The sequence below is a fragment of the Ixodes scapularis genome, unplaced genomic scaffold (assembly GCF_016920785.2).
Source record: "Ixodes scapularis isolate PalLabHiFi unplaced genomic scaffold, ASM1692078v2 PGA_scaffold0__279_contigs__length_252992795, whole genome shotgun sequence".
In the NCBI taxonomy this organism is placed as follows: domain Eukaryota; kingdom Metazoa; phylum Arthropoda; class Arachnida; order Ixodida; family Ixodidae; genus Ixodes; species Ixodes scapularis.
The window spans coordinates 57491881-57514806 of record NW_024609835.1 but is presented as its reverse complement, the minus strand read 5'-3'; the positions used below and the strand labels follow the sequence as shown (position 1 = coordinate 57514806).

General features: G+C 45.7%; 1 protein-coding gene across 1 annotated transcript in view; it reads left to right on the top strand.

The window, feature by feature from the left end:
• Window positions 1-22926, top strand: part of LOC121047591 (atrial natriuretic peptide receptor 1) — a 98893-nt gene that overhangs the window by 35754 nt on the left and 40213 nt on the right. The window contains exons 10-13 of the mRNA XM_042292002.1: window positions 4375-4452; window positions 5042-5146; window positions 6560-6631; window positions 12333-12486. Of these exons, the coding sequence (XP_042147936.1) occupies window positions 4375-4452; window positions 5042-5146; window positions 6560-6631; window positions 12333-12486 (409 nt within the window). The remainder of the gene's footprint in view (window positions 1-4374; window positions 4453-5041; window positions 5147-6559; window positions 6632-12332; window positions 12487-22926) is intronic.

The window sequence follows — 22926 nt, the reverse complement described above, 5'->3', positions numbered from 1 at the left end:
CACTGATGATGTTATTGTCATCGTCACGTGACCTCATAGGCGACGCCGCTCGGAGGGAGGAGTAGCAGACAGGATGAGGACGTGAGGAGGAGGGAGGAGAGATATACCTTCCCCTCAGTACCCTTCCCTCCTCCTTCTCATGAGCTGCGCTCTAATTCGGCGTTACAGGAAGTTGTAAACGGCTTTCTTTTTTTTTAATTGTTCTGTAGTAAGGATGTTTTTAAATGCACCTAATACACTTTCCATTATTTCTAAAGCACCTTTCAATGGATCGTTAAAATCTCGCTAAACGAAGTAGGAACGTGCTAGAAAAATGCGCACTCGTCAAAAAGTTGTCAGAAAAAAAAATGAAAGCCGTTTACAACTCCCTGTAACGCCGAATTTGAGCGCAGCTCTTGAGGAGGAGGAGGGAAGGGTACTGGAGGGATCAGTTGACTTCGGAAGGAAGGGGGGGGGGTCACGTGACCTCGGAGATCACGTGACCTTGGGGGAGGGGTCACGTGACTTGAGGGGGGGTCACGTGACGATGACGTCATCAGTGATGATGACGATGACGATGCGGATGCCGATTACGTCATTGGCATCCGCATCGCCATCGTCATCATGACTGATGACGTCACTGATGACGTCATTGGCATCATCATCACTGATGACGTCATCGTCACGTGACCCCCAGGTCACGTGACCCCCCCCCCCCTATTTCCTCCCGAAGGAACCCGAGGTCCTTCCGAGGTCCTCCAGAAAAAACCCGAGGTCCTTCCGAGGTCCTTCCGAAGAGACCCGAGGTGCTTCCGAGGTCCTCCCGAAGGAACCCGAGGTCGTGGGGGGTCACGTGACGACGACGTCATCAGTGATGATGACGATGACGATGCGGATGCCGATGAAGTCATTGGCATCCGCATCGCCATCGTCATCGTCACTGATGACGTCATCAGTGACGTCACGGATGACGTCATCGGCATCCGCATCGTCATCGTCATCATCACTGATGACGTCATCGTCACGTGACCCCCCTAGGTCCTCCCGAAGGAACCCGAGGTCCTCCCGAGGTCCTCCCGAGGCCCTCCCGAAGGAACCCGAGGTCCTTCCGAGGTCCTCCCGAAGGAACCCGAGGTCCTCCCGAGGAACCCGAGGTCCTCCCGAAGGACCTCGGGTTCCTTCGGGAGGACCTCGGGAGTACCTCGGGTTCCTTCGGGAAAATTTACCCATAATGCACCGCGCGGTTACGCCGACGCCGACGGCGACGGCGACGCCGACGCCGCTCAAGCCGGAAACGGGCGCCTAAGAGCTGCGCTCTAAAAAGAAAAACTTAACATTGTGGCGCCCCTTTTTTCTATTCTTCCCCTGTTTGTACTGTTTATGTCTCATTATTCGCATGGTAACGGGCGCTAATTAACTGGCCAGTAGTTCTTTGAGCAGGCGCATTGCGGCTGGTGGTACAGGCCATAAAAATGTAGATTTCCGAGCGTAGTTCACTGAGAAACTCTATTACTTGCGCAATTCGAACGCTTACTGTGAAAGTATGAAAGAAGAAATAGGGAACTGATGTTTACTAAAGGTAAAGAGGGCAAAGAAAACTGAACAAAACAAATATAAAGCACTGAAGGAAGAAGACTACAAGATAAAACACCGACTCAGTGCTTAAATCAACTCAAAGGTAATACTTAGAATACAAGCAGTGTGGTGTGAACGAGGCGGGAACTTTCTGGTTTTATGAGGTTTAATAATTATTCGTGTTCTAATATTCGTAAAATATAGTAGCATGCACACACTGCTTCACAACCAAAAATGGGATCACTCATGTGTTTGTTTTTTGGGCCAACTTGTCCTTTTTTGTGCCCAGAGAGGAATGCTCCAGAGTGCTTCCACGACTTTCTTAAAGGGGCACTGACACCACAAAGGTCGTATTTATTTTTATTGTCTAAAACAATGCAAGTTGCAGTCATAGACACGCAAAAAAAACCGCATCGCGAAAAAAAGTGTTCCCGCGCGTGCGCGCGCCTTTTAATTTTTGGCGTTTGAATTTCCCGCCTCTCGCCTCCTCGCTTCTTTTGATCGGTGACGTCAAAAATCAGGAAATTTAGACGCTTTGTAGGCAACATCTCTATAACATTTAATAACGGCAATCCTAAAACATGTTTTTTAACGAAATTGTGAACGCACTACGGCCGTTCTTTTTGAAATACCAAAAATCGGGAGTTCGTTGTGGTGCCGTCTCCTGGATTTGCATCCCTCCACGGAAAACAGGCGACACCGCTCAAAACCGGTCCGCCGCAACGCCGGCGCTCGCTCCTTTCCTCCTTGCTTTGGGTCGCCATGGCAACAGCAGGGATTCGTGAAAAAAAGTGGACTCTCAGGGGTCCGCAATATTTGACGTCAACGCACCGGCGCGGATCGCGCGGGGACTTCGAATTCGTCATTTGGAAATTGTTTTTTTACTTCAAAAATACTGAATTCCCAAATTTCAGATTTTGAGGGTAATGTCCCGGCATCGTTTTCAATCGTTTCGGATAATAAAAAAAATATGATTTTGATGTGTCAGTGCCCCTTTAATCTTGAAGCACATCCTTGAACCGGATTGTGTTCGGCCATTAATATTCGAAGTAACCCTCACTTCCCGCGGGCGTTGGAACGTACCTCTACCTTTCGTTGCAGTTAACTTGACCCTCCTCAAAGCGTATATCTTTTTGAAGGCCCCAGAATCCTTGTAAATAAGAAGGACGCACCTCCCCTCATCCCATGCTTAATAGAGCTTGCCAAGGAATGTCTGACTTACTGCATGGTCGCAACTTGTTTGCTTGATGTGAATACGTAAAGTGTGTATTGTTTTGTCCAAAATGAATGTGAAAGGCAACCAGAACTTCCAATTGACCTGCAAATCAAGCATACCAAGTTTATAAATAAGTTTGTCAATAATTACAAAATAATTCTGTTCGAGGCTTGATGCTGGACACGGTGACGCCATGTGCCTTAGAAATGAAGAATGTTATGTTGTCAAACAAGAACGAAAGCCTAGGTTTTGTGTTGTTTAACAGGTATTTGTGAATAGGCGTCACGACCCTCGTCGTTATTCTACTATATCGTTGAAGGTAAAGTAAATTGGTGGGACCTTCTTTTGCTCTTGGTGTCGTGTTATGTCTGGTGTCCAGCCTGCATGCTTATTTCTAGGCTTCTTGCGTCCTTATTTAATTTAGCCTTTTGTATGTTATGCGGCCTAAGGATTGCTTTAGTCCGGAGAGTTATATGAGCAGCTGAACGTTTTACATTTAAGTCCAACCACTATTACTTCCAGATTGCTGACCTGCGGTTTCCGCTTGTGGAGTCAAAATTAAGCGCTACGGAAAACCAAAAGTCAAAAGCACCTCTTTCGAATAACCTATTTCATGTTCCCAACGTCCTGTGCAAAACTATTGACACCTTTTTTTTATGGGATTAGCTCTACGAGAGTACCGGGTACTGAGCCTCCAGATTCCACAAGTATTCACGTGGCAAGGTTTTCAAATAAAAAAAAGCTTATTTATTTGTCATTTTTCTTTTATAGTACGTCCGTCATAAGTTGTGTTATTTTTGTTTTACCAATTTTAATTTTGCTGTTAATGGTTAAAATAGTCTATTGCAGTTTCTAGAAATCATTCAACAAAAATATTTATAACGTTGAGCATCTACTTAGCTAAACATTACATAACGATACGTCGTTAACCCCCAATTTTAACAGTCTGTTCGCATCCAAAACTTTAACTAATCCCCTTTCAGTGACGGGATTAAAAAAACAATGATTAAGTTGGCAATACTCTATATTTTATTACTAGGCTATAGTATCTGTGATTTTCCAAATTATCATCCTACTTATTTAGGCTAATAACATCGTCAGAGTAAGGTCCCTTAACCATTTTGAATTAAATTAAATTTATTTAATAGTGACTATAAACCTAACAGGTACCACTCATACTGTAACTTTCCCATAATTAGGTTTCTCAATCCGAATGTCAACCCTACCTTTACTCTGAACAAAAATTTATTTTGCTAAACAGATTATCTCTTAGGTTATCACTGTTTTTCAATTCTTTAGATTGGAAAGTGCAGCCTGTTATAAGCACACGATGAGAGCGAAGACACGAGACGCGAGTTGAGGGTTCCTTGTTTTAATGTACGGAGTTTCTTTGTCATATTGAATGTGTGGGTCAATGAAATATACTGCAGCTGGAATTTTCTTTTTCAGTCATACCTGAAATCTACATCAAACGTCAGCACACTACAGATATTGAAGATATCAGGTATCCAACTTGGAACAGTCAAGGTAAACTCAATATAATATATTTCTATAAGTCTTGTGGTCGTTGTACCACCCAAAACGATCGTGAAAATATTCCCTAGGGCATACGGGTGGCTATCAAACCGCTTAACGTGAAGAAACTCCATGTCAACCGCCAACTGCTCATGGAGATGAAAATGGTGAGCGCTAACAAGAGGCACGGCACAAATTTATTTCCTCAAATACCACGGCTATGCAGGGAAACATTGTTTTGTGTCTTTATTTTATATAAATATAAAAAGACCACGCCGGAATCTATGTTATCTATCCTGGGGCAAGGGGAGCCTTTACGTTCCACGGCCGCAACTGAAGTAAGTAAAAACAATTGAAGGAAAAAAAACGCGAAAAGGGAAAGAAGCTTTGTGGAGTCTCACTGAAAGTTAGTAAAAGAGATGGGTCTGCACCTAGCGTCCCGATAAAGGACGTCCAAAAGCCCCGACATGTCACTTTATCAATGAAGCATTATTCAGTAGCTTACAGTTTGCAAATATGACTCTGGCTGACGTTCTAATTGCATGTCAATGTAACATATAAGACACTCGACAAGAAATCGCACTCTTCAAACCTTTCCTTTTTGTCCTTCAGAAATCTGAAAACAAAACTGCATTGTTATTGCGCCATAGCGGCATCTAACAAAAAAAAATCAAATGGCTGGAATGTCACATTTTTACAATTCACCGGTTTCTTTATGGTCGATATTTACGCGTTCATACCACACCCACGTTCCAGGTTCACGACCTCACGCACGAGAACTTGGTACGCTTCGTGGGTCTCTGCCTGGAGGACCCCAACGTTTCAATTATCACTGAACTCTGCCCGCGGGGAAGCCTCAGGGTGTGTGGGTCTATTACGTTACTGTTCCGTGTGTCTTAGTTAGACACGAGTGCTTTGTGTTCTGAGGTTTGTTGACCAAGCTACTATGGTATTGGTTTTCCAATGTACGCCAAAAGTAGCGCGCACGTCTATTGATTCATTGATCTATTGACTACGAGCTTCATTATGCACGGCAAACATCTTATTCTGGTGACAGCATTCAACTAAACCCTGTCAAGAAACTCATGTCCAATCAACTTGTTTCGTTCCATCAGTATGTCTATAGCCTCTATGCTCTGTTTCGTACTTAGCGTGCAACGTTGTCAAAGCTACTGGCGCGAGCGCGTGGCTTCATTTATTGTATTGTTTGCGCGAGAACGCGTGCAAATGATCAACGAGATCAAGCCCCACGCTTGCGCCAGTGACTTCGACAGCGTTGCGCGCTAAGTATGAAACAGAGCATAGGCAAAGTGGATAGGATTTGTGTTATGTGTGACTTGGTGTCCCACACCAATCATTTCTGGAAAAGGTCGTTTTTGATCATATATTGTTTAAAATGTGCTAGTTTCCACATATACCAAGTCCTATATTAAAAAAACCGCCCATTTATCTCATGGCAAGAGAAAAACATGGGGACTCTTTTTTTCTCGCGGACTATATTGTGTAAACCAATGAGGGCCCTACAATACGCGCAGATTTCGAATGGTTTTATTATAACTTGTTTTGAAGTGAGTCTGATAGGTACACATTCGGATAAGACTCGTCTTTATCTCCGCGGGCGAAGCCGTCGCTTGCAACTCGCCAACAAGCGCTCTTCGTCGACCACTTCACTCGGAAAAAAAATTGTTCTCAAAAAGGGCGTATCGTGATCTTTGAACACGCTATTATCGAGAAAGTAAGCTACATACGATTGTGATTTTTGGTTTGTTGGGATACTTAGATCGTCTAGATTGAGTTGTCACCACAAAAGAATGATCTCAAAATCGACTTCAGTGCCCTTTTAAAAAGTTGATTGGTGAATGGTGGTGAATAATTGCATTGCTAAGAATCACTCTGAAATAGTACATTGACGTTCATAGAAATCAACAACTTTATCCCCACAATTGTTTTTTTTTTATCTCAAATGTCTTTTGTTTTGTTGTTTGTGTTCGATTAAACTTCCTTGTATACATGCTTTCCTGTCTCATATCCCTTGTTCATTGCCCACGTCTTAAAACGCCTAGTCCTGAATATTCGACAATTTTTTCTTTCGACATGGGATTTGTTGTTACTTTACTAGCTCGGCTCAAAAAACGTTTACTCGAGAATTAAAAAAAAACGTTAAAAACGGGATTGTAAATAAATGAAATAATGAGGTTTGTTTTATATTTACATGAGCATACAAGTGGCATAATAAAAAAATAATTATAGTACTCACATGCTTCCCTTTTGCAGGACATGCTTGAAAATGAAGACATCAATATTGACTGGATGTTCAAGTGTTCCATGATCACGGACATTGTAGAGGTATGAATTTCTTCTAGAATTACTCGTGACCGATCTTTAGTTTATGTTAAAGGGAGCTCCTGTATGAAATGTGTAGGATTTTCGGCAGTTTTCAGTAGTTTCGCAGATATTCTAAATATTTCAAATTAGAAAAAATAAAAAAAGAAACGGGCACATACTAGGACCCTCCGCCTTTTCTCTTAAGTGTGTTTTTCCTCCGTTTCATTATTACGCCCTTCATCACGCTCGCACGCTACCTGCTTCTCATTTTCAACTGCTAATCCCCTCTTTAATAGAAACTTAGGTACGTCATTAATGGAGCACACTTTCGAATAAGTTTTTTCTCACTAAATGTGCATTTTTTCTCGAATGAAACTCATTCAATAACATTTTTAGCTTGTGATAAGAGAAGATATTCAGAGCTGGGGTAAAGAAATGACACGACTTTAAACTAAGATAAAAAATCTTACTCAGTTTTTTTTAACTACTATTTCATATTCTAATAACCAGGTACAAAAAGGAAATTTCTTGAAACTGTGCTTTTTGCATGCATCTAACTAAAACAAAAAAGTAATAAGATACCAATTTTTTTTAATGCGAGTCTGGACGGAAGGGTGCATCTTTTCTCATGTGTTTGTTTCACCGGGATTAGTCTAGACGTTTCTAAGTTAAAAAATCATACAAGCAAAACCGACATGAGCTCCTCCGGTACAGCGATAGTTAATAGTTTAAATACCCATTAAAAACAATAGAAACCCAGCTAAACTGCAAATCACAACTTTAAAAAAGTGCTGTTCGGCAGCACTGCACACGGCGACGAGTGGTGCAATGCCAGCTGAAGCAGCTCTCGCTGTGTTTACCTGCATGTTACGGTAAAAACTTTAAAGACAAAAAAAAAAAGAAGACATATACCTCGAAAGAAAGGGACGCAATGTCTATATAACTTCGCTTCATCATCAATGTCCGAGCGCTGTCAAAGGCACGGAGGCATCCATCAACGGACATAGCTCATTGGGCCTCTCGCATATGATTGGTTCAACGATAATGGAAGACCCACAGAAACATGACACGCACCATGACTTTGCGCTTTCGACGTTGTTTGATTGGTCCCAACGGCCAGTAGCGCAGGCTGCGTTAGTGCAGTGGCACGCTTCACAGCAGGGCCGTAACCAGGGGGGGGGGGGGGGGGGGGGGGGGTTTAGGGGGTTCTGACCCCCCTCCCCCGAAATTTTTTTCTGGGTACGGCCCTGTTCGGTGCACTGGCAGTCAGCCGATTTTAATCTCCAACTCTGCGCACGCGCAGTGGCGCTGGTCGGCTACCGGGTACCAAACCGGGACCGGTTCTCCGGTTTGCTCTAACTCTCCATTATATGCCACCGATGCACATGATTCATAGGCGAAAATAAGACAATGCGGAGGGCAAGTTCGTCTGCTTCTTGCGCAGGGGGTAGCGGTGACGTCAGAACCCCGAGCCCTGATTGGCTGATCGCGACCCCCTATCTGAGCGTCGTCTGCTCCTCTGCAACGTCGTCTGCTCGCACCGTCGTCTGCGTCTGTCTTATCTTTCTTGCGATTTTCGGAAGTGCAGAGGCCCGAAACGACCTTACGCCAAAAATGTGCGTAAGACAAAACTTAGGAACAAATTCGTATTCACGAAACGAAATTTTCGTAAGTTTTGCGCAGGTTACGACGAAATCCTACGACACACTTCTTACGATCAAATCAGCATGGCCGACAGCGTCGCGGTCGCGACGACCCACGGACGTTTATTTTTCTACGTGCGCTTCTGACGCGTCCCGACTTCAAGCAGCAAGAAAAAAGTAAGAAGTACCTGAAACAGACCACGACGAACAAGAACGCTTGATCCACAAACACTTGGGAAAAGCTCCAACGGCCGCGATTCCCCCGAACGCTACCAAGCGAGCACGGCAGTTAGGCCTAGCAGGCTCTCCGCGACTGGGCGACCGTTTGCCCACGACCGGCTGGCGTGCTGAATGGAACATGCCCGCGCGACCCTTGTGAACCCTTCCCGTATTATACTTTGATCGCTGACCTCAATTTTAGATTAAGAGGTCAATTTCTTCCTCTTGTTATCTCCTTGCTTCCCGAGGCAACGGGGACTCTCGCCGGTGAAAAAGCGCTGAAAAAGCGGTGAATCTCCGACAGACGCAAGAAAGGGAAAGCAGCCATCGCTTTGACTAGCAGACGTAAAGCAGACGACGTTAACTGCGCTAACCCGCCGACGCCGTTAAAGAATGAGGGGTCTCGCCGCACACGAAAGGAGGGAAAAAGTATTTGGGAGGGAACTTGCGGGACACGCTCACCTCACGGCTCTTAGCAAACAAACCTCGGCGCCTCGGGACACCTCGCCAGTGAGTCCTTTGACTTCCCTCCTTGATGCGCGTCTGCTAGTTGTTAGACAAAAACAACGTGCCGCTCGAGTTATTTCGTCTGCAGGAAAGGTGAGACAGACGCAGACGACGTTATGAGCAGACGACGTTGCAAAGGAGCAGACGACGCTGAGATAGGGGGTCGCGATCAGCCAATCAGGGCTCGGCGTTCTGACGTCACCGCTACTTCCTTTCTCATGCGCAGAAGACGAAAATGAGCCCACTTGCGAGGCGTATAGACACTTTCAAAATGGCCGCCGTTGTCCCCGAAACCCCCCCCCCCCCCCCCCCCCCCCCCGAAATTTTTTCTGGGTACGGCCCTGCTTCACAGTATGCAGAGCGCAAGTTGGTCTGCTTCTTGCGCACGAGTTTCTAAGACGTCAGAACGCCTAGCCCTGATTGGCTTCGATTGGAAGGATAGCCAGTAGATGTCAAGGCAGCTATCATTGAGGTCCACCCACTAGCCTTCCACTCAGAGCTAATCAGAACTCGGCCTTCTGACGTTACCGCAACCCGTGCGCAAGAAGGAGACCAACTTGCACTCCGCGTTCTACGATCACACCTAAGCTGAGATCGCGGTGGGAGCAACGTGCCCGCCGGACCAATCAGTCGCTTCCCTTTCATCACCCGACCCGGCTGTCTGCGCGTGGATGGGCGGGAGCGTGATCACGTGATAAAAGGGAGGCGTATGACTGGTCCAACAGAGACGTAGCTTTCACCCCAGTCTCAGCATAGGGGCGAACCGAGCATACATGCGCTCTAAGAAATTTGAAGCGTCTGCTACCCCGCAAAACACTTTGGGAAGTCAATCGCTACAACATACTGAAGGAGCGCGGCGAATGACGGGCCGAATAATATCTCTTAGTCATAAAAAAAAAAAAGCTGCCTGCGCGTTGGCAATGACCACGACGTTTCATTATGCTCAGTGCCACGGCGCAGACCGCCTTTTGCGTCTAAACGTCTTACCAGCCCGTCACTCGCCGAGCAACATCCGTAGATTGCAGCGATTGGCTCTACCGAGTGCGTTGCGGGCATAGCGGACGCTCTAGATATCCTACACTCAAAAAGGAGTCTGTGCGTCTACCTTCACGGACGACACTTGGAGAGCCAATCATCGCAACTTACGGAGGCAGTTTAGACCAAAAAAACGCAGTCTGAGTTGTGACATCATGCAATGCATGCTTGACGTTTTGCATTGCTTAATGTCACAACTCAGACTGCGTTTTTTTTTTTTTTATCTAAACGTATGTTTCGGCATCGTCATTCGCTGAGCGGCCTCCGTAAGTTGTGGTCATTGGCTCTCCGAGTGTCGTGGGGGAAAGTAGACACACAGACTTTTTTTTAGAGTGTAGAGTGTGCTCAGAAACGAGCTCGGTGTGTATCCTCACTGACTGCTTAAAAAGCAGGTGCGTGTGACTTAATATGTGCACACTTCTTGCTTTGCGATTCGTCTTTCCACGTTCTTATCAGTATCGGCTAGTACACTCTAAAAAAAAATCCCGTGCGTCTACTTTTTCGCACGACAAACAAAGGGGCCAATCACCGCAGCTGACGGAGGCAGTTCAGCGAATGACGATGCCGAAACATATGTTTCGACCAGAAAACGCAGTCTCAGCTGTGACATTAAAGGGATACTTCAACGAAATTTGAAATATTCCCGTCGTGTTCAAAAATAGGTTGAATATGATCCACAATATCCGTAAATGACAATCGCACGTTTGAATTTTGATCCTGGTGGCCGTATTTTTCGTTATAAACGGCCCACTCTGGCGAGCGCTCGGAGAAGGCCCAGCTTAGAGCACGTGACATCCAACGCAATCGTGACTTAGGTCGTCTCAAGACGAGCAAAGCTACGGCGAGGCTGACGTCGAGAGGATGGCCTAGTCGTTCCAGTCACCGAAGCGGCTGCTTTTGTACGAATTTTGAGTGACGGGTTAATCTTCTATAATCTTCTAGGGGGACAATAGCGACTTCTGCGACACACAAAAGGGGTTCTCGGGAAGAGGGGAGTTCCTCCTTCCCCCCTTCTCTCGTCGTGGCCGGAGACGAGACAACCTCCGTCACTAGCTGTCAAGGTTCCTAGACGAGCATTACAAACGAGGCGTTAGCGACATCCACCAGGTGCTCTTTGCTAATCGTTTAATTCCTTTTAAAATTCTTTTTCGAGACTTTTTTAACAAGATATTGGTATGTTCGATGTGATACTGCTCCTTTGAACACATATAGACCAAAAAATGAGCGCCGAAATTTGGTTGTAGTATCCCTTTAAGCACTGCAAGCATGACGTTTTGCATTGCTTAATGTCACAACTTAAACTGCGTTTTCTGGTCGAAACATATGTTTTGGCATCGTCATTCGCTGAGCTGCCTCCGTAAGTTGTGATGATTGGCTCTCCGAGCGTCGTGCGGAAAAGTAAACGCGCAGGCATTTCTTTGAGTGTACCACAATCTTATTGACTACGCAACGATATTAAGATGTTTGGGACACGCTACGCTCTACGCTTGTTAACGTGCTAGTGTGCTAATAGGGAGTTTTAGAATAGCGCACGCTAAAGCTTTGCGTGCGCAAAAAATAGCGTCGTCGCCACTGCGCATGCTCCGAACGCAAACCAGGTTTTGCGCTTTGCGTGCGCAATTTTAACTCGCTCTATTTCTCGGAAATAGCGTGCGTACGCAAAGAGTCTTTGCGCTTCTCCAAGGAGGATTCGTGATGAGAAGTTGGCTAAAGCCAAGACAAGCACAGTTAAAAAAAATGGCGGCTTCTAAGATTATGTTGGCGGCTGCTATGGCGGCGTCGTGAGTGCGACGTCGGCGGCATCCTCGCGACTGCAATTTTCAATACGGGACGACATTGTACTCGGTTTGGCAGCGATCACCGGCAACTTGATGCTTGCGACGCGCGAACATTTCACGGCGAAGGAACGATGTGCGAAGGTCAGTACCCGAGACCTCTCTTGCCGAGGCGACGCAAGCGTACACGACCGGTCAACCGCTTGCGTCGCGTTCTCATGTTTAAACAAATTAAAATGCTACTCTGGACCAAAAAAATAGTTTTTTTTTTCTAAAGTTACATTATTTCGTGTGTGAAATAAAAATTTTTGCTGTATCTTGGTGGCGTCGCAAGCGCCAGATGCTTGGGCTTTTGCGTCGCGGCGGAGAAACGCTATTCTAAAACTCTCTCGCGTCGCGTGCGCTAATACAAGCGCTAAATTTAGCGCTTGCGTGCGCTAAAATTGCGTACGTTATTCTAAAACTCCCTAATGATTACAGAGCACTTTACCGGCCTGGCTAATTAATTCGCAAATAATATTGCATTATTTTTTTTATTGCAAGGGTCTGAATTACTTACACGGGTCAAGCATACAATTCCATGGAAGACTAAGGAGCACAAAGTGCGTCGTGGATGGACGGTTTGTGGTGAAGCTGACCGATTACGGACTGCGACATCTCCACGCACAACTCCCGGAACCGGAAGACAAGAATCCAAGTAAGTCGTGTCCTACGCACCGCGAAACCTACCTACGATAGCCTATATTCATTCATTTACTTTGAAATACCATCGGCCCTTCGAAGGACCAAGATAGAAGTCAGGGTTGCACAACACAAGAAAGAACGGGCAGAATGCACACATCAATCATAGAATTCCGGTACGTTTAAATAAAAAAAGAAGAAAACAGCAGGTAATTAGCGAATTCAGCTACCACTGATCGAAATGTCGGCCACAAGGAAAAACAAATTCTTCCCAACTTTCAGCAGTCATTAAATGTGCTGAAAGTTTATTCCATTCCGACACTGCTTTTTTTTTTGTTTTTAAGACTATATAAAACAATTTTAAGAAATATCATTTTTTTCACATAGCTGCTATGCGTATACGCGACACTTTTTTTAATTTATATACTCTCGCTTGTTTACAAATACCTAAATATTAATTATGCTGTAAAAAAACCTCAATCGTTTCTGCTTCCTGCTTACCAGGAGGTGTGGTAGATTCGCTCTGTTATAAAGAGGTGATACCGACTCTATCCTTCTATATCGAGAATAAATCAAACGTATCCAAAAGGCGCATGGTATAGTTTAGTGAATGATTGGAGCACCTATGAAATTTCTACTCGATACGTTGAGTATTTTTCCCCAATTACCAAACTCTTAGGCACTAAACCCTTTGTAGCGTGATCCGTTATTGTCCCGAAACGTACCCTTGGCCAAAGCCAATCTCGTGCGGCTTTGACCAAGACGTGGTCTTATTAGCTGCCACTGAGCTAACAAGGCGATGTCTCGTTAGCCCTATAACTTGCCTTTATTGAGAGCTTGTGCAGAACCTACATTGTGTTCGAGGCGCGAGCGCTGCCATCATCGACTGAGTAAACTTGCAATTATGTTTCGTTATATATATATATATATATATATATATATATATATATATATATATATATATAATAGACAAATATTTCATAAAATCGATTAAATCATATTATGAACCCGGAACATGGGAAGATTATCAGAAATGGGGTCAAGAATACCAATTGCCTTACTCACCTGACAAAAGGTGTCCGTCCAAAACGTTGTATTTTCAGTATCTCTGTCCTCGTTCGGTACGCTATATCTCTGAGTATTAGTGTGCTTAATAGACGATTTGCTATTTTCCCAAGCGCCCCGGCCCGCGCGCGAGGAATTGTGGGAGAGACTGTCCCTCGCCTGGCCGCTCTGCCTTGAGATCGCGTTGCCTTGTCGCTTGCCTCCTCTTAGTCCTCTGTTTTTCGATTCCATTACCTATTTTTATCTGTTCAAGTATATCTTTTATTGCTTCTAAGTGTTTCTATTCTCTTCTGCGCGCAATATTTCTTGTATATATATATAGTATTTGTGTCTATATCTTTCCTTTTTCGACGGGAGTGCCGATGGACAACACTCCGCTTCGCGCGTCGTTTCCCGGGTGATAGACCATTCCATTTAGCACTCTCTGGGCGGCACCATTTTGTTCGACCGCAGCGCCCTCTCCACACATCCGGGAAGTTCAGCGGGTTCGGCGGGGTAAAACGAGAGAGAGGGCACGCCGCCGACTCCGCTAGCAGACGACAAACCGGGAGGTTGCCGTTCTCCATCTTTGGGCTGTATCGGCAGGCTCTACCGAACACCGAACTCTCGCTCGTGGCTGCCGTTGTGAAGTGGTTCGCGTTCTTAGAATAGTTGTGGCTACTCCAAAATCAGCCTATAGCTCTGTATTGTTCTATTTTGCTAAATGATAAACTAGCATATTTTTTTTCCGTTACTTAAATAGCAGTTGAGTCAGCCGGCAGTACCACCCTCAACTACTGCGTGTATTGCGGCAGGAGAGCACGTTTTTATTTATTATTTCAGACCTCCGCTCATGGTCGCTAAAGGCCTACACCAGTACGAACTTTTGTATAGTAAAAAAGGTACAGCAACCGGATTTTCTTTTTGCCAAAGAGACCGGCCAATCTGACACAGTTTTCCCTATTTTTGTTTTTTATTTGCACGCAGGTAACAGTGCAATTGGACCCTGTGAGTCTTTTTATCTAGCATAGTATTACACGATAACTGGCATACCAAAGTCTGCGCATCTGCGCTTGAAAGTTCCAAAATGACGCGATTTTAAACAGAGTTTGCACGCCAGCCGGACGCTAGCTACAGCCCACTCGGCGGAGCGGACGGCTGGCGGGGGAGAGGGGGAGTGCATTTTTTTTTTCTCTTTTACCCTCTCTGCTATGACCCTAATGGAACGGTCTATACACCAACTCATGTTTACAAACAAACCGGAGCGCCCCTAACGGACGCCACCGGCGCCGCGCATGCGCGGTGGACGGTGGGCAAGAAGCCCGCCGTCGCCCATAAATAAACCATTGAATTGCGTTGTTGTCGGCGTCGGTAGGAGTCCCCGTGCTCTTTTTCGCGTTGGAATTGTTGATTTTACGTCCTCCTAACAATGTCTGACTACTTGAGCGGCTTCAGCAAAATTAACGAGGCAAAACTTTGCGTGAATAATGTGACGTGCGCCGATTCATTTCACGTGGACGCCGCAGAATGGGCACTAAAGCCTGACTCCCACGATGAGATTCTGCTCGCTGTTTTCAGACGCGACGTTGCTCGGACTGCAAAAGCGTGGACCGTAGCTGAAATGGTGGACGTCGATACTGAAAACCGCAAGTAGAATCGGGCATTACAAGTCGGTGATGGCCACTGGTAACAATAATGATAAACATCTTCTTGTATCTGTTTACACTTAGCCTACTTACCCCAACCAACCTTCAAAAGTGTTTTGAGGCCTGCACTTAGTTCTTACCGCAATTACCGGGTCAACGTTTGGTTTCCGGGCCGCTGTCGTTTGGACGAGCTGACGACAAAAAGCAGCCAAGTTTGAAAGAGCAGACGACAGTTCGAACGCATGCGTAATGGGGTACGGGCAAGAAGCACCGCGTCCCGCGTCAACAAACCACTCGGATGTCACGTTGTCGGCGTCTGTGTGAGTCTGCCTACTCTTTTTCGCGTTGGAATTGTCGATTCTACGTCCTCATCGCAATGTCTTACCACTTTAATCGCTTAAGCGAAATTATCAAGGCTCGTTACGCCGCCAAACTTTCCGTAAATAATTTGACGTGCGGCGATTCATTCGCATGAAAGCCGCAGAATGGACGCCAAAAACAAGATGAGATTCTTCCAGCTATTTTCGGTAGCGACGTCGCTCGCGTTGCAAAAGTGTAGAAGGTAGCGGTGATGATCGACGTCGATACTGAAAATCGGAAGCGGGAACAGACCAAGCGTAACTAGTCGGTGATGACCACCGGTACCAATGATCAACATCTTGTATCTACTTTTTACACCGAGCCTACTTAAGTCTTTTGAGGTCTGCAATTACTTCTTATTGCAATCACCGGGTCAAGGTTTGGTCTACGGGCCGCTTTTGTTTGAACGAGCAGACGACAAAAAGCAGACGTTTGAAAGAGCAGACGAAAGTTCGAACGATCAGGCGGCCGTGTGAATTTGAAGACGCACTGAACCCGTGGGTGGTTCGGACAACTTGGCGGTTTTTTCTTGTTTATGTTGGAACAAAGCAAATACATCTGGCGACCACAAAGTGTTGCCCGCGCACGCAATTGTAGTTCGACAGCGTCTGGTTTGCCCTTTTCACGGCTACTATCCACGTTCTCGGACGAACGGAGGGAGCAAAAACACATGAAAACTGATCTCCAAACCTTTCCAGACTCTCTTAATACAACCCCCGTCGCAGCATTTTGACGAGAAAGCAGGTTTTTTGTCTCGTTTCTTCCAAGGGAACACAGGAATGCATGTCTGGCACGGCAACTTCTGCCCACCGCCACAGACCGGAAGTGCGTCCGGCGCGCCACCACCGCGGCGTGACGTAGGAGAGTTGAGTTGGTGTATAGAGGGTATTCATTGGGGGCCATATTTGGGGGCGATTTTTAGAGCGCATGCTCAGAGCGAGCACAAATTAATAGGCCGCAAAGACCGACTATCTTGATGGTGCGGAATGCACGTTGCAAAAGAACTGGGGAAGCTCGCAGTCGGCACGAGCTCAGCAGGTGCGCACACAGATATGGCCGCCAGTGAATACCCCTTATAACCGTTGCTACCGGTTCCTATCGCGCTGTTAGCTGTTCATTTTGGTTCCATTTGACCCGCGTGCAGTCAAGAGGAGCCGTTTATGAACACCTGCGCACATGTCATAGGGGTATGCAGAGCTCTGAATCAACAATCGCGACGCAAGAGCCAAGTGCGCTGTGATTTGGCCACCCGCGCTCGCTCCGTTTACTCGCACTGTAACGTATGCCTTCGAGTGCCGCTTACTTGACCAAGATACAGCACGCCGCTTTGTCGCCGCGAATCATTTGTCCGAAGCCTGCGAAGCCGTAACACCGTTCGGCATATCCAACGCTGCGGCGCCTGACAAATGCACGCGGCGGCGCGCAGTTGTCAGCACTTGAAGAAGGGTGTTTGCAACTGACAACCACTTAGCAGGCATACCAAGCGTATACAAGCTGCGACGTTGGGCCACCGGCGCTTGTGAAGGGCTCACGCCGCAACGCGCAGTTGTCAGGCGCCGCAGCGTTGCATATGCCTCAGATTCGCAAACATTCGGACAAATGATTCGCGGCGACAAAGCGGCGTGCTGTATATATGTTGCTCAAGTAAGCGGCACTCGAATGCATACGCTACACTGCGAGTCAAAGGTGCGAGTGCGGGCGGCCAAATCACAGCGCACTCGGCTCTCGCGTCGCGATTGTTGATTCAGAGCTCTGTCCACCCCTATGACATGTGCGCGCGTATTCATAAACGGCTCCTCTCGATTGGATGCGGGTCAAATTAAACCAAAATTAACAGCTAACAGCGCGATAGGAATCGGTAGCAACGGTAGTACTCACCCGGGGAACGACGCGCGAAGCGGCGTGTTTTCCTCAGCACTCCCGTCAGAAAAGGCAAAATAAAGACACAAATACTATATATATACAAGAAATATCGCGCAGAAGAGAATAGAAACACTTAGAAGCAATAAAAAATACACTGGAATAGATAGAAATAGGTAATGGAATCGAAACACACAGGATTAAGATGAGGCAAGCGACAAGGCAATGCGATCTCAAGGCAGAGCGGCCAGGCGAGGGACAGTCTCTCCCACATTTCCTCGCGCGCGGGCCGGGGCGCTTGGGGGATTTCGCAAAAGGTCTATACTGTGTATTTCTATTCAGACTAAACACCTAAAATCAGGGCACGAAATATTACAGTGTCTTTTGAAAATGAATATTATATACTTTGCTAACTGGGTTGTAAAAAATCTCTTCGAGCTGTGCTCTTCTTGAACATGCAGCTCCAAAAATAAAACTACGCAATGAACTGTCTACCTTAATTTGCAAAATACTACAAACAGAAGATAAAGATTTTCAAAAGTGCAAATATGGCGTGGAATCTCAAAATTTGGCAGCTTGTTTTCAAAATTCATATATTTCTCTTCACGGCACAAAAATATAAACGAACTCGTTGACTTACCAATTTCTAATCAAAATTCAGCAGTATACTTTCGTCATACCTCGAAAAATCGTAAGAATACGAAAGAGGGGCACGATCTTCCCTGTCCCTTTTTCGTTATTGTAATTTAGATACTAACACGCTCAACCATTCACGTAAGACATAGAATACGTTTTTTACTCGGTAGGTCATATCGCTTACGTACCGAGACAAATGCGGTAACTAACAACGAAAACGTCACTCGCTGGCAGTATTGTTACATGGTCCCTTACACCAGCCGATGGGAGTGAGACGCCACCCGCGAGGAAGCCCTGCTATGGCGGTGACGCCATGTCTAGTTCCCTCGGTTGTAAATCTTCCTCGTTTCGCTTTTACGTCTTAAATTTTCAACAAGTTACCCTTGCCAAAAAAGTACGTTTAAAATATTAGCAAAGGCTATACTTGGCGCTCATTGCCATTTCTTCGTTTCGCTTGAGTAGAAGGGACGTCTCGGTATTCGCCGGTCTTGTAAACCTGACATTCCAGAATGCGTCTTTCGTGACATTGAGAACGCGTAGGGAACGCACAATGACGAGGCATCTAAGGGTTTCCAACCTCAACCTAGCAATTGGTGGAGGTTGGAGGGAAACCAAAGCACGTGGCAGCGTTTAGGGGTTAACCAAAAGAGGTGCGCAAAGAGCAGACGAACTTGCAGGCCGTATAAACTGTAAAACCATAAATAAACAATTATTCATACTACATTTGTGGCTTTCGAGACCAATACGACGTACGTTCATAAAGTTTGTGTCACTTTCATGAAGAAATAGAGATTGCGAGTTTCTTCTTTGGGGGTACCACGTAGAAACGCAGTAGGTTCCTTGGGTCCGGATAATGATGTGTTTATTGAGGAATACGCCACACGTATGCCCGAGGGCCAACGAAGTCCGAGATAACGACGTTGTCTCTTTTGGCAATATCACCAATCGGAGTCCGCGCTGCAGCTATTGACAGTATCACAAAAAAACGGAGGGTCAGAACAATAAAGGAAGTCTCCGTCGATCAGAGCCGCCCCGGCGAGAGTCGCCCCTGGCCGTTGGTTTTGGCGTCTTTTATAGCCTGCGGGAATGGACGCGCCCGAGGGGGTCGGATGTAGGTTGACTCCCCGGAGGGTCGGACTCGTCCAAATATCAAGGGCCCGAAGGGGGTGCCTTAGGCAAATCACCCCAGAAAGGCAAAGGAAAGCCGTCCACAAGGTGATACCGCCTCGCCTCGCATCCGGGACGCGCCCCGACATGGCGGCGCTCCACGGCCTGCCTGAGTTAAGCCTATATGGGAATGCGGGAAACACGTGGTTCCCAAACATTCAGCAATGAAACTCGGGTACGAGTTTAGTCTTTCTTTGCATATTCGCCTCATAAAGTCACGCACCTTTGCCAGCGATGAACAATCTGCACGCACGAGACCATTGTTATAGAACTCCTCGTTTTGAGAGCTCAGGAATCACTCCACTTTAGCAATCATTTTATCGGCTTCCTTGAAATGGTTTCTACACAGTGGAATCCTCACGCGTTTAATAACATTCTCATAAGCAGGTGTGTTTTCCTCCAACAACGCCACGAGCTCGGAATGAATCTCCTTGACATTGCTTCCCTCCAAATGGAAGAAAACGAATCACTCCACGTGCTTCGACTTTCCCGACGGGCGTTACCATTTTTGTTTTCGACACCCAAGTGGCGACGCCCTAGCGCCGAGAAAATGGCCGAGATGAGGATAAGAGAGCTCTGGTTCGAATGATCAGTGTGTAAGCCTAAAGCTAGCTGCCTTTCTTTCCCCTGCACTCGTCGATCGCATTCGAATGCGAAAGCCAAACGCCGGACGCCGGCGATCCGCTTTCTAACGCGTTGGACAAGTGCATTTCATTTAATTTATGTTCACCTTAAGGGCCCGGTTAGGGCATTACATAAGGGGGGTATATACATGTTGGAGACGAAAGCAGCTATGCGGAGCACAAGTTCATCTGCTTATTTTGCAGGCGTTTTGGTGACATCAGAACGCCAAGCTCGGATGGGCTCTGATAGAAGGATTGTGGGTATATCTCAAAGCAAGCTGCCTTGAGGTCCACCCACTATCGTTTAATCAGAGCCAATCAGAGTTCGAAGTTCTGACGTCACTACAACCCATGCAAAGGAAGCAGACGAATTTGCGCTCCGCATAGCTTTAGGTCTACCCACTAATCCTTCCAACCAGAGCTTGGCGTTCTGACGTCCCCGCGCCCTCAGTTTCTCGGGAAATACCATGCGATGCGTATACAGTGCCGAAACTAGAGGGACGCGCGCTAGGCTCGATGCCTGGTTTGTTCCCTTGTTTAAAGTTTTTGGTACCGCTTATGCCAACTTGATGAACGCCCCTTGTACACTTTTCAACAAAACGCTTTCTGATATCCGCCTTTTTCCGTGTTATGGCGCTTAGCGCGTGCTTTGGCCTCATGCGGAAGTAACCAGCTATACTCTGTTTCACCTTAACTCCGAACGCATACATATATACATACGATCCGGCAGTGCCAATCAAGCAGCGGCAGAAGTGCATCGTCAGGGCGCTCGTCCCCTTTGCGCGTCTGCTATCAACGACGAATCGCGCTTGGTGGACACGCCGCGATCCTGCGCAATTTGCTGCGCGGGATTCTTTTAGCCCTGATATATCGATTTTTCTTTTAAACTGATTTGGTTTAAGAAAAAGAAAAGATAAAATAACCGGATCTGGTATGAATCAACCTGTGGAACATCCCAACCAGTGTTTCAGCCCATATACGCCAGGCTTCGGTCCTAAAGCCTTAAAAGCGAGTTCACACATTTGCATCTGGCTGTGATCGACTCCTCCACGACCACTTGTGTGACTGCTTACGAGAATGCACTATACTCCGTTCACCATAGAGCCATTAAACGAGCTACGGTTAGAGTATCGGCCCTCTGTTCCCCGATATTGTTGTGGGCGCCGCCATCTTGGTGTTTGTGCAGAGCAGACGCAATTGCCGATCGTTATGACGGCATTAGATTAGATGTTAGGAAGCTCATGTAACTCTGCTTTGCTTTGTCGTGAACTGTTTAAACATTTGTGGAGGACGGAGAAGCGTTTCCTGTGATTTTGGATAAAGCTTCAGATAACTGGCAACCATGATTTTAAGCCACAAGATGGGCGAGTGTCGTTACTCTGAAGCGCAGTTTATTCAGTGGCACTAGTTCACCCTTAAGGTGCAACCCCACCGTGCATGACGTTTTGGTGCTTTTCCCACGGCTTATAACTTTCTTTCTATGTATCTGACAATTATAACGTTAGTGTCAAATGAAAGAGAAGTTTCTCAACAATGCTTTAATGTCTTGATATCACGATTATTTTTAGTTGTTAGTTAATTATTTGGCTTTTAATAAACCACAGTCCCTAATATTGAAAAAAATTATTTCTCGAGTTATAATGTCCCATCGTCCACAATATTTTACGTGAGTGTTCGGTTAGATGTAATAAAATAAAAAAGTAAGCAACGAACTGTACAGAGAATGTAGATTTTAAAATAAAAAATAAAGTTTAAAATTGTAATATTTTATGGCGCTATAAAAACGGAATCACGTCAACTAATCAAAATAACGAGACATTAAATTATGAAGCATCCTTCGATATTACATTTTCCAGAACTTCCATATCGATATATTACACGTTAAGAATGTTATAAGACCTCAAACTTTTCCCATTCAGTTACGGCGAATTGTAGTTTCTTAATATAAAGTACAGATGGCGACACGTGTTCAAGAACAGCTTGATGTGCATTTTCCGTCATGTGCCGCTTGGAACGCCACGTGAAAGACAGAAAAAGCGCCAGATGTCAGGGTGTCAGATGCCTGGATGCCCGCAGTGAGCGAGCCAGAGATGTGAGAACAACAAGCGCGAGGCTGCGGGTGCACCACAGCTACGTTTGCGCGCGTTCTACTGTGCGTTGGTACACATGCCCGACGCGATCCAAATGAAATGGGCGCCATGAACTGCATTCTGCCATTTCAGATTCCGCCACGTATGCGAAAAATTTTAATGTCTTTATCACTTGCATAAATCATTTACGATATCAAACTATGCTTGTCGGAATGATTCGACTATATTTTGTTTCAAAAACCCCCTCGGTGGCTCTTAAGTGGCAATGACATGAAAACGCCTCAGTTCCTCTCAGCCAACGCGCTGGCCTATGAATCTATATTTGTCGGGTTTGAATATCGGCCGAGGTGCCCGCAATCTGACGGAGGCCAATCTGAGATTTCGGTTGCACGTCAAAAGATCTACGGTTAGTCAAAATAAACCCGCAATAATTTTTTTTTTATTTGGACGTGTTAAGTGCTTTTTGTTGGTTTGGCTTGTTTGTTTATTTTGTTTATTGGAACTTTTGACAATACAGGATTGTCATGGTGCTGAGGCAAAAGGTGACAGTAAGTCACCTGACCAGGCCCCTAGCACCAGACTACACTTGCAGCAGATGCAGCAGATGCAGCAGGCAGACTAGTGGTAGAGTGCTATAGTTAACCATAAACAAAAACAAAAAATACACAGTAACTAGATCACTACACTACATACGCTCTTGCAATGAAAAATAAATAATTCGCAACATGCAACAAAAATATATGAACTACATTACTACAATTACATCTGTACACATAATTTAGAAGACAACAGTATTATGCGGAAAGTAAAAAATATGTTTTTGATTTTTTTCTGAAAGTCAAGAGGTTTGAATTATGATCGATTATATCGATCAAGCCAGGGTGGAGGTTGAGAAGATTGGGAATCTGCCAAGATAGTAATTGCGTACCGTAATTTGTTCTGGTTCTGATTTTTATAAAGTTTGTATTTCTAAAATTGTAGTGTGTATCAGTATTCGTATATGTAGAAAGGAATAATTCACGGTCAGTTT